At 39.4% G+C, this 12,591-nt stretch overlaps 1 protein-coding gene across 1 annotated transcript in view; it reads right to left on the reverse strand.

Annotated features, from left to right (window-relative positions):
• LOC131055858 (momilactone A synthase-like) overlaps positions 1-12,591 on the reverse strand; it is a 29,914-nt gene that overhangs the window by 6,530 nt on the left and 10,793 nt on the right. Inside the window, exon 4 of the mRNA XM_057990174.2 lies at positions 9,423-9,571. Within this exon, the coding sequence (XP_057846157.2) occupies positions 9,423-9,571 (149 nt within the window). The remainder of the gene's footprint in view (positions 1-9,422; positions 9,572-12,591) is intronic.

Consider the following 12,591-nt stretch of genomic DNA (forward strand, 5'->3'; position numbering starts at 1 on the left):
AAAATTACTAAACACCTTTATGTAATAGCTGTTAGGGTTTCAAGCAGATCTGAAGCAAATATGAACTAACAATTATATGCAGATTTAAATACGAAAAGATAAAGAAATAAAATAGGACACAGATAACACAGAGATTTAACGTGGTTCACCCAGAATGGGTTACGTCCACCATACACAGCCGTCCAATCTTTCTTATTATCTAGCAAAAATAGTACATCAACCTTATAATGCCTTAAGCATCCCAGTCACTTATAGCATGCGTTTTTAGTGCAACAAACAAAGTCGGCCTTTTTAGGGTTTTATTACAATGTCGGTTTTCATCAACGAAAAATGACAAATTTTTTTTTCTCGGGGGTTGCGCCCCTGAACCCCTGCCCGGGGCCCGGCCCGGCCCCGGACCCCGACGAGGATACGTGCTGAGTGTACAGTACTTTGCTAATCAGTCGCCACATTTCAACAATCTCCCACTTGGAGATTGATACTACATGACACCATTGTACATGCAACATCCGCTGGATAAAACACTAGGACTTGACTGGTATAAATTCCACAATTATCAATCAAGAAGACCAATAGAAACTGATGAAGAAATCAGCTTCTCCTGTGGAACTGCCTTTGTGAACATATCGACAGGATTCTCACTTGTGTGAATCTTCTCAAGCCGTAACTGACCCTCCTCTAAAATAGTCCGGATGAAGTGGTACCTAAGCTGAATGTGCTTTGTCCTTGAATGAAAAGAAGAGTTCTTCGCAAGATGAATGACACTCTGGCTATCAGTATACAATTGGCGATCCTCCTGTGTCTGACCCAATTCCTCCAGAAAACATTGTAACCAAATCATCTCCTTACTGGCTTCTATAGCAGCAACATACTCAGCTTCAGTGGTTGAAAGTGCAACAACCTTTTGCAGCCTAGAAATCCAACTGACTGTAGTTCCCCCTATAGTAAAAACATACCCTGTAGTACTCCTCCGTGAATCAATATCACCCACCAGATCAGAGTCAACAAATCCACTCAGAGCAACATTAGATCCTTTGAAACATAATGCCTTCGTAGTAGTTCCTTTCAAATACCGAAGAATCCATTTCACAGCATTCCAATGTTCCATACTCGGATTACTCATAAACCTGATCACAACTCCCACTGCATGTGCAATATCTGGCCTTGTGCATACCATTGCATACATCAGACTGCCAACAGCTGATGAATACGGGATGTTAGACATTTTATTAACCTCTTCCTGTGCCTTTGGGCACATCTCCTTAGTCAATTTGAAATGACTAGCCAAAGATGTACTAACTGCTTTTGCATCCTGCATGTTAAATCTTTTCAACACCTTCTTTATATACTCACTTTGGGACAAATTTAAGGTTCTATTTTTCCTATCCTGTGTAATCCTCATACCGAGAATTTGCTTAGCTGCACCCAAATCTTTCATAGCAAATGACCTGACAAATTTCTGTTAAAGATCATTTATATGTTGCATGTTAGACCCAACAACCAGCATGTCATCGACATAAAGCAACAGGATAATATAACTGCCATTATCAAATCTCTTAAAATATACACAATGATCAAAATGACATCTATGATAACCGTGTTCAGCCATGAAACTATCAAATTTTAAATACCATTGTCGGGGTGCTTGCTTTAGGCCATACAGACTTTTCTTCAACCTGCACACCAAGTTCTCCTTACCTTTGACCTCATATCCCTGTGGTTGCAACATGTAAATTTCCTCCTCCAAATCTCCATGGAGAAAAGCTGTTTTGACATCTAATTGTTCAAGATGTAAATCATTTGTAGCCACAAGACTAAGTACAGTTCTAATTGAAGTCATTTTTACAACTGGAGAAAATATTTCATCATAATCTATACCCTTTTTCTATGCAAAACCTTTTACCACAAGTCTGACCTTATATCTTTTCTGACCTCCTTCCTCCTCCTTCAGCCGATAAACCCATTTGTTAGGCAAGACTCTTTTTTCTACAGGTAAAGGGACTAAGTCCCAAGTCTTATTTTTCATCAAGGAGTCCATCTCCTCTTTCATGCCTAGCTCCCACTGTTGTTTGGCATCTACCTGCATTGCTTCTTCATATTCTTCTAGTTCACCAGAATCCGTTAATAATATAGAATACAAAGAAGGAGAAAATCTTTCAGGGGGTCTACTTGTCCTCGTAGAACGTCTAACACTTGCAGGAGTTTGTGAGACAATCTGTTGTTGCTGAGCATTAGGTACTTGTGGCATTTCATTTTCAGGAATCTCATCCAACACCACATATTCTTGTTTGTCCTGTTCATGCTTCTTTTCCTGCATTTGTTCTTTATACATAACCTTCTCATTGAATATAACATCTCTACTTCTAATTATTTTCTTATTTTCAAAATCCCATAACCGATAGGCATATTCATCTATCCCATATCCTATGAAGGTACATTTCTGAGATTTAACATCAAGCTTGGTTCTATTTTCTTTATCAACATGGACAAAAACTTCGCAACCAAAAGTTTTTAGAAAAGAATAATTTACCTTTTTACCAGTCCATGTCTCCTCTGGAATACCACCATCCAAAGGGGTTGAAGGTCCTCTATTTATCAAATAGACAACAGTATGTACAACATCTACCCAAAAATGTAAGGGCAATCCAGCATGTAATCTCATGCTCCTCGCACGTTCCATGATGGTCCTATTCATTCTCTTTGACACACCATTTTCCTGTGGAGTTCCTGGAACTGTCTTCTGCATTCGAATCCCATTTAAGAAACAGTAATCTTCAAATGCTTTGTTGCAATACTCACCTCCATTATCTGATCTGAGACACTTCAACTTTTTTCCTGTTTCATTCTCAACCAAAGCTTTCCATTTCTTAAATGTTTCAAAAACATCTGATTTTTGTTTTAGGAAATATACCCATGTTTTTCTGGTTGAGTCATCAATAAAAATAACATAATAACAAGAGCCACCAAGAGATGATACCTGAGCCGGTCCCCATACATTTGAATGTACAAGCTCTAACTTCTCACTCTTCTTCTCTTTCCCAACCTTGAGAAATCTGACTCTTTTCTGTTTACCATAAACACAGTTTTCATAGAACTCTAAATCAATCTTCTTTAGTCTTGGCAATAGATTTTTGGAGTGAAGGATTTTCATCCCTTTCTCACTTATGTGTCCAAGCTTATGGTGCCACATTATCGAATCTGTTCTTGCAACATTTATTGTTGTTGTCCCTGCAGTAACTTTATCTGTAGCAGCTAAGGTAGAGTAAGTGTTACCAGTACACAGATATAATGTGCCTACCTTCGCACCTTTAGCTACTACTAATGATCCTTTAGTGACCTTCCACATACTATCTGAGAAGGTAACTATGCAACCTTCACTACCTAGTTGCCCTGCAGAAATTAAATTTTTTCTTAAATTAGGAACATGTCTTACCTCCTACAGAAACCATTCATTACCATTATGCAACTTGATCTTTATCTTTCCTTTTCCAACAATTTGACAGGGCTCATCATCACCCAAATATACCTGTCCAAAATCACCTTGAACACAATCTAGAAAATATTTTCTATGGGGTGTAGCATGAAATGAAGCCCTAGAATCTATTACCCAGGAATCATTAACATTATCCAAACATAAGATTAAAGCATCTTGTAAAGTATTACTTGCAATATTAGCTTCCTTACCGTCATTTTCATTTTTGTCTCCTTCTTTGTTTTTCCGAGACCAACAGTCTTTCTTTAGATGACCAGGCTTTCCGCAGTACCAGCAATCTTTCTTTCCTCTAGATTGAGAGCGTCCTTTCTTTGACTTCCCTCGCGACTTCTCATTCCCAGGGCCTTTTGCTCTTTCCTTTGATCTTCCTCTGTTTTCCACATTCAAAACACTACCCGATGATGTTGGAGTCTCACTTGTGCTTTTCCTTCGCATTTCCTCGCTTAGGATAACACCAACAATATCATCAAATACCAAAGTATTTTTACCAGAAATAGAGTTACTTACAACCATAACCAAGCTATTCCAGCTTTCTGGCAAAGAACATAAAATCAAGAGAGCCCTAACCTCTTCTGCAAAGGTAATTTTTACCGAAGACAATTGACTGGTAATTGTATTAAATTCATTTAAGTGCTCTGCTACAGATCCTCCCTCACTCATTTTCAAATTAAACAAACGCTTCATAAGAAATACCTTATTCGAAGCTGAGGGTTTCTCATACAACTTAGCCAATGTTGCCATCAAATCTACAGTCGTTTTTGCTTTTGTTATATTGAATGCTACAGATGATGCAAGGCACAATCGAATGGATCGCAGTGCCTTTCTATCTAAAATGTCCCACTCCTCATCTGATATTGTGGTCGATTTCTTTGCCTTTCCTTCCAATGGCCGCCACAAATCCTTTTGATACAGGTAATCCTGCATCTGCATTTTCCATAATTGATAATTCTGGTCGTTAAACTTTTTGACCTTGAATTTGGAATCCTCCATTGCTCCCACTCAAATCTGAAAGCCTGCCAATTTATAGAAAACCTCGCTCTGATACCAATTGTTAGGGTTTCAAGAAGATTCGAAGCAAATATGAACTAACAATTATATGCAGATTTAAATACGAAAAGATAAAGCAATAAAACAGGACACAAATAACACAAAGATTTAACGTGGTTCACCCAGAATGGGTTACGTCCACCATACACAGCTGTCCAATCTTTCTTATTATCCAACAAAAATAGTACATCAACCTTACAATGCCTTAAGCATCCCAGCCGCTTATAACATGCATTTTTAGGGCAACAAACAAAGTCGGCCTTTTTAGGGTTTTATTACAATGTCGGTTTTCATCAACGAAAAATGGCAAAATTTTTTTTCTTGGGGGCTGCCACCCCCGAACCCCTGCCTAGGGCCCGGCCCAGCCCCGGACCCCGACGAGGATACATGCTGAGTGTACAATACTTTGCTGATCAATCGCCACATTTCAACAGTAGCCCACCCGTTCTATTGATTGAAGATATTTGTGAGAAGTTCAGTGCAAGAGCATAGAAGGTTTTGCTCCCAAGTACTCACCATACATATTTCCTTGAGTAGGAACATAACTTTTTGAAAGGTTACTTGTAGCCTGACAAAAGTGGTGACTCCCCCATCATAGTGATCATCTATTTGTTTTGCTCGTGCAAGACTTAGTATATCACATCCTTACTTGCGATGACGAGATTCATAAGGTATGTAGTACCAAAGTTGAAGAAATATCAAGATGTGGGTTGAAATTATCGCAACTGGCCATTTGATCTTAGGGATAAAGTGTGTTTGAAGTGTCTTCGTTTTGTGTCAAGACTAGTGATAAACTGAGTCGACTTCAGGCTTTTTGGAAAAACATACTCAAAAACATTTGGAAAGAAAGGGTCATAAAAGTCCAAAGATTGGGTTGATCTAGACCCACACTTATTTGTGCCTTTTGAGGCAACATTCTTGTGTTTGTGTGATTGCTTTGTTTTCTTGTCAAAGAAAAAATAAAAAAAACATCAATTCAAAAAAAAAAAAACAAGTATTCATCCAACACAAACATTTTCAAATACCAGCAAAAAATGAAAAACAAAGTGCAAAAAACAAAGTATCAAACTATCTGACCATTCTTCACATTTTGAGAAGGAAGAATCTTCATCAACATATCAACTTGAAGAAAAGACCATTGAGCTCAAAGGCTTTCATCAAAAGAAGGAAATTCTTCTATCTTAATATACAAATCTTTGTCTCACATAGAACCTTCTTACGTCACATGCGTCTCTATCTTAAAGGAAAATCCAACGAGTTTGATCAAAAGTCTTTAAACCACAAAACTTTTACTCAATATAGAGCTTTGAGTTATCATAAAAACAAAGGAGGCAAAATCAATCCCACCTTCTTTCCAGACATTTGCATCACATATAACTCAGCTAGGGAAGAACCACCAACCCCTGAAAGAGAAGATGAAGAGTTTGTTCCTTTTGTAACACAAAGTTTCTATTGAAGTTAACATTTCATCCATTCTCACATTCACACATCATCAATCCATTCCAACTCTCAAAACATAAAGAGGTCTCCTCAGTTCTTTTTTGATATTGCTTGAATAAAAAACAACACATCACTTTTTAGAGTGTCTCTACATCTAGGATAAACTCATCCTAAGAGGCATTTCTACGCAGGTTAACACTAGTCTATGAGTGCAGCCTCTCATTACTAGGTAGTTGGGTCTGTAACACACCTCATGCCTCTCTAAACCTTATCATATCAAACATTGTCAACCAAACACACCAAACAATTCAAGAAAAAACAAACTTTGGTAACATCTACCTTTAGTGTTAGAGATCCATATGCGAAACACTTCACCAAAAATTTATCTCTCATTTCATCACCAACTCATCATCATTTTCACCAAACTTCAACAATAGCTCTCAAACAAAATGGATCAAACTAGATCAAGGTCTAGACAACTCGAGATAGAAGAGGAAGAGGAGGAAAATCTCAATGAATTCCAAGAAGCTCTTGGAGGAAATGCAAATGATGAAAATCCAAGTACTCCTACTCCTGCATCAATAGAAAGGGCGCAACACAATCCTCTCTTTAATCGACTTTTTGAGGAAATACTCAGGAGCAACGTTGATGCTCACTTTTTAAGACTTGCCCAAGAGGGAGCCAAACTACCCTTTGATTTTGATACTACACAACTAAGGCAAGCTTCGGAACACTAGAGTCGTAATGAGGATAGACAAGGTCGAGATCACATCAGATACAACCTTCATCAAGAAAATCCCCCACCTCCTCCTCCTCCAAATGACATTGACATGTTGTGGCAACAAGTCGAGAATTTATCCCAACAACTCCATAGTGGTGTGAAAACAAACCAATTTTCACTAAATGATATTTGTCCCTATCCCTTTGATAGGAACCTACATATGCCACCTTTTCCACGAGGCTTTGAAACACCTAAGTTCAAAAAGTATCGAGGAAAAGGAGACCTTCGAGATCATGTTAGATAATTTCATTAAGCTTGCCTAGAAGTGGCATATGAGGACACATACCTAATGTGACTCTTTCCTCCAAGTTTGGGAGGGACAACCACATCATGGTTTTCCTGACTAGCAGGCAGCATTAGGACATTCGAAGAACTGGTCCAGAAATTCATTACACATTATTCACACAACATAGAGCGCGATGTCACCATGGCAGACCTGTGTAACACCAAGCAAAAACCAGGAGAACTATTTTTAGCTTTCCTGCAACGATGGCGACAAATGTCTAGCAGACGTTCCCTTCAGCTACTTGAAAGAGAGCTAGTGGAAATATTTATTTCCAACTTGAATGAAGAAATGGAATTCCATTTAGACATGAAAGGCACAAATTCTTTCAATGACATGATCACACAGGGTTTAAAATGTGAACGGGCCTTCATAAAAAAGGGGCTTATCAAGATATACAATGAACCAAAGGACGACCCTCACCCACGCTTCAACAATGATAAACCTAACTTCTGGAATAAAAACAAAAATATCATCAATGATGGAGTTGTCGATGCAAGGACTATCAAGAGTGCACAACCTGTGGTTCGATTTGTGGGGCAAAAATCCCCTCCTAAGAACAACATGGTTGCTCCCCCGCCAAATCAAGGACACAATGTACCGCAAGAAGAACCAAGACAATGCCAACAAAATTATAAACAAAAATGAACATACACTCCCTTAGGGGAACCTATTGAAACAGTGTTATGTCAGTTGGTCTCTTCAAATCTGGTGACTTTACCAAAGATGTCCAATTACGAACCTCAGGTCAAACCTTCATGGTGGAAGGATAATGACCATTGTGAATTCCATCAAGGGAAAGGGCATAAAACAAGCAATTGTCATAGATTGAAAGATCTTTTTCAGGATCTTATTGATGGAGGAGAGATTGAAATTGAAGGACACGACCCAAAAACTACAAATAATGATCATCTTATGTTTAAGAATCCACTTCCATCACAAGATCAAAGGGGTCTTTCCACTTCAGGGCAAAACATAGATACAACCGATTATATGCGAGCCGTCTATAATTACATTGTGAATCGCCTATATGATGCCAATGAAAAAATTACAACCATTACCATAAAAAATCCAAGCTCTACCTGCAATGTTGTTACCGTCGTAACAAGATCACCATTAAAGAAGCTCCACAAGGCACACCTTCCATCCCAAAGCAGTATAACCTTGTGGAACAGTTAGATAAGACGCCCACACTTATATCTATCTTAGAGCTTTTGCGCCTATCCCCATCTCATAAAACAATATTGGATCAAGCTCTTCAAGAGGCGTCAGTCCCTGCAAATCTAAATACAGATCAATTCCAAGTCTAAGGTCATCACCATGTCTCACTTTCTCTGAAAGTGACAATACATCCTTCCAACAACCTCATAACGCCTCACTCCATATTGAAGGATTTATCAACCAACATAGGATCAAGCGAGTCTTGATCAACAATGGAGCAGGCCTATATATCTGTACATTACAATTGGTCACAACATTGGGATATGCAATTGAATTAGTGGATCCATGCAAAAAGATAACCATAAAAGCCTATGATGATGTAGAGCATTCTTCAAAAGGAGCAGTTGTGTTACCAATCCGAGTGGGCCTAGTGGTGAAGTATATCATATGTCAAGTTCTGAACCTTCCTCTTTCGTATAATTTGTTGTTAGGAAGACCTTGAATACATGCCATGCAAGCTGTTCCATCCACCTACCACCAATATCTAAAGTTCCCTCATAACGGTGTAGAAATTACAATCCTGGGCGATGCAAATCCTTTTGCATATTGTCACAATATCAACCATCAACCAGAGATTACCATTCCTAACAACAGAGAAGCCATCTCGTCCACCTTATATATAAGTCCAGCCTCTCTTTCCAGTTCAAACACCACTATACCCAAGCAAGAGAAGCTCAAAATGAAAATGACAGAGGAAGGTCCTGGAGGGTACAATCTAAGCCAACTCTTTTGTGTTGGACAAATGCCCACATCTCCTAGAACTCATGGTAAACCTCAATGGTTACTTCAAACACCACTAGTCAAGCCAACATGCACTTTAATGCCTTTCATCCTTGGAAAGAGTCAAGAAGAAGAGACCAGAGATGAGGACTTAGTAGAATGGATCTATAAAGATCCTATCACCACAAACATACCACAAGCTAAGCTTCCCACAAATCAATATGGAAAAGGCCTTCTCATTATGCAAAGAATGGGTTATGATGGTCAGAGTGCCTTGGGACCTTGCAAGCAAGGACGACATGAGCCATTGCAGCCAGAATTAAAGCCCAAAGATAACAGAGGATTAGGCTTTCAAAAGGAGATTCTTCCTAAACCCAGATTCAAAGGGAAACCCAACAAACCTCTATATCAGTCTACTACAAACATAAAGAGGTCACCTTTGATTATATTAGCAGCACCAAGAACCACACCAATTGCTCCAATACGGTTGAAGATCCCACCAATAAAACCAGCAACCCCCCCAGTAGCAACAACTATATCAATAGCACCATTATCAATATCAGAACCCCCAGTAGTATCAACAACACTGGCAATTCCAGCAGAAGCAACAGATTCAACAATGCCGATACTCCCCGTATCAGATTCACTGATCCCCATAATCCTTCCTGCAGCACCAATCATTCCATCTCCAAAGGTACATAGGACGATTACACCAGCAATGTTTAACTCAAAGGATATCCAGATTTGCTATAGTAATCGGATATTGGAAAGCGACTCAGAGAACGACTCACATGAGTGGGAATTTGATTTCATCCAGCTCAATACTTCAGATGAGGAAGATGCATCACCCTCTCCACCTCACAAAGAAATCCCTATTTACGGAGAAGCACAGATTAAAACCTCTTGGGTTCCTAAACTGGAAACACCTTCCACAAACCCTACGTCACATCCTACACCCGATTCTGACAGGAAGAGTACCATGAACAGCCTTCACCACAACATCTTGACCCTCATTGACACATCTTATGAACTTAACCTGATCGATGAGGTAATGCCCATTATCCATCCTGAACTCATCGAATGGAACCAATCTAATCCCCCATGTCTTGACCATTTCCAACATGATGAGGTGATCATTGACTTTTTGGAACTACGGGATAACATACCAAGCGGGGATCACAAGGCTGGATTCGCCATTGAACTTAATAGCACAACCTACTTTGGGGCGGATGCCAAACCTTTCAGCTGCAAAAATATTACAATAAAACATGGATCTTCCAGTGAAAACCACACGGTGGCACTGTTTGATCCCAAAAAAGTAAAAAGAAAGAGCGTATCCAATGGCAAAAACCTCTCTGAGGCGCCCGAGGATGAAAGGTTTGAAATCCTCCCCTCTAGTACAAATCAGGAACGATCAATGGTCCTTATCGAGGAAACAAAAGAATTCAACGTGGGGACTCCTGAAACTCCTCACCACATATATCTGCCATCTCTTTTAACTCCAGAGGAACAACCTAAGTTTGTAAAAATTTTCCAGAAGCGTCAGATGAACTTTGCATGGTCATATGCACACATGCCTGGTCTTGATCTTGATTTAGTCATGCATCACCTCACCATAGCAGAAGGAGCTAAACCAGTAAAACAAAAGCTTCACAAGATGCACCCCCAGATTGCGGTACTAGTCAAAGAAGAACTTAAGAAACTCTTTGATGTTGGTTTCATCCGACCAATTGATTATGCAGATTGGATCTCCAATATTGTACCTGTCGGCAAACCAAATGGGGGCATCCATATCTGTACCGACTTCAAAGATCTAAACAAAGCATGTCCTAAGGATGAATTCCCCCTACCAAACATTGATATTATCGTAGACCTAACAATAGGACATGTCATGCTTTCTCTCATGGATGGCTTTTTAGGGTACAACCAGATAAAGATCGCACTAGAGGATCAACATAAGACAGGCTTCACATGTCCATGGGGAACATACTGCTGGAATGTAATGCCTTTTGGTCTAAAGAATGCAGGAGCGACCTATCAAAGAACAATGACCACCATATTTCATGATATGATGCATACCATCATGGAGGATTATGTCGATGATTTATTGGCAAAATCCTTAACACGAGAAGGTCATCTAGAAATCTTAGATAAAATCTTTGATCGACTAGAACAGTATCATGTTCGACTCAACCCAAAGAAATGTGTCTTTGGAGTAACATCAAAGAAACTTCTAGGATACATTATCTCAAGCAAAGGCATTGAGGTCGACCCAACAAAAGTCAAGGCAATCATGGACATGCCACTTCTAAGGAACTCAGTCAGCTAAGGACATTACAAGGGCGGCTACAATCCATCCGAAGATTCATTGCACAACTGGCAGATAAGTGTCACCCCTTTACACACCTGTTACACAAAAACATCCACTTTCAATGGGATGCCAGATGCTAGCAATCATTCCAGATGCTTAAAGATTATCTCATGAATACACTGCTGCTGATCCCACCAGATCCAGGTAGACCTCTCTTGCTCTATATTTCAGCAACAAATACAACCTTGGGAGTGCTATTGGCTCAACACAATGCAGAAGGGAAAGAATGTGTTGTTTACTACATCTCTTGCACACTGGTTGGCTATGAACTCAATTACACACCTATTGAACAAGCTTGCCTAGTAGTAATATTTGCAGCCACTAAACTAAGGCATTACATGCTAACACATAAAGTAAAATTCATTGCAAAGATAGATCCACTAAAGTACTTACTCAACAAAGCAACATTGACAGTCCGCTTGGCCAAATGGGTGATGATTCTAAGTGAATTTGACATTGAGTATGTGGACCATAAGGCTATCAAGGGTTAAGTTATTGCGGATTAGTTGGCCGATGCACCCCTCATAAGCGATCATCCTCTCATTTCCAATTTTTTGGATGAAGAGATATTCATGATCACAACAACACAACCATGGAAACTATACTTTGATGGCTCATACACTAGGCATGGCTCGGGGGCAGACAATCTGTTTATCACACCTCAAGGTGACAACATCTCGAAGTCTTATAGGCTCACATTTCCATGTACAAACAACATAGCCGAATATGAGGCCTTGATCACAAGACTCAGACTAGCCATACAATGGAAATTGAAAGAGTTACAGATATATGGTGACTCCCAACTGGTCATCCGACAAGTAACCAATGAATATTAGACCAAGGATGATAAACTCATGCTGTACAAGCAAATGGTGGACAGTTTAAAAACATCATTTACTACTATCACCTTTGAGAAGATACCCAAAGATCAGAATTGAGCTACTGACGCTATGGCTACCATTGCATCTCTCCTCAATCTTCCACATAATTCAACATATTATGAGTTCTTGGTAGAACAACTTTGGATTCCCGCTAATGATATCCCCGAATCTGAGATGATATGTCGCCTCGTCAGTTCCGAATCCCCATGGTACGGTGAGTACTACACCTATCTACGTGATCACATACTTCCTCCTAACCAATCGAATAACCAACACAAAAACCTTCATTCACCAAACCGCTCGATATACCATCATTGCTGAAACCCTATACCGATGCAGTCTTGATGGTATTCT

The sequence above is a fragment of the Cryptomeria japonica genome, chromosome 11 (genome assembly GCF_030272615.1).
Source record: "Cryptomeria japonica chromosome 11, Sugi_1.0, whole genome shotgun sequence".
In the NCBI taxonomy this organism is placed as follows: domain Eukaryota; kingdom Viridiplantae; phylum Streptophyta; class Pinopsida; order Cupressales; family Cupressaceae; genus Cryptomeria; species Cryptomeria japonica.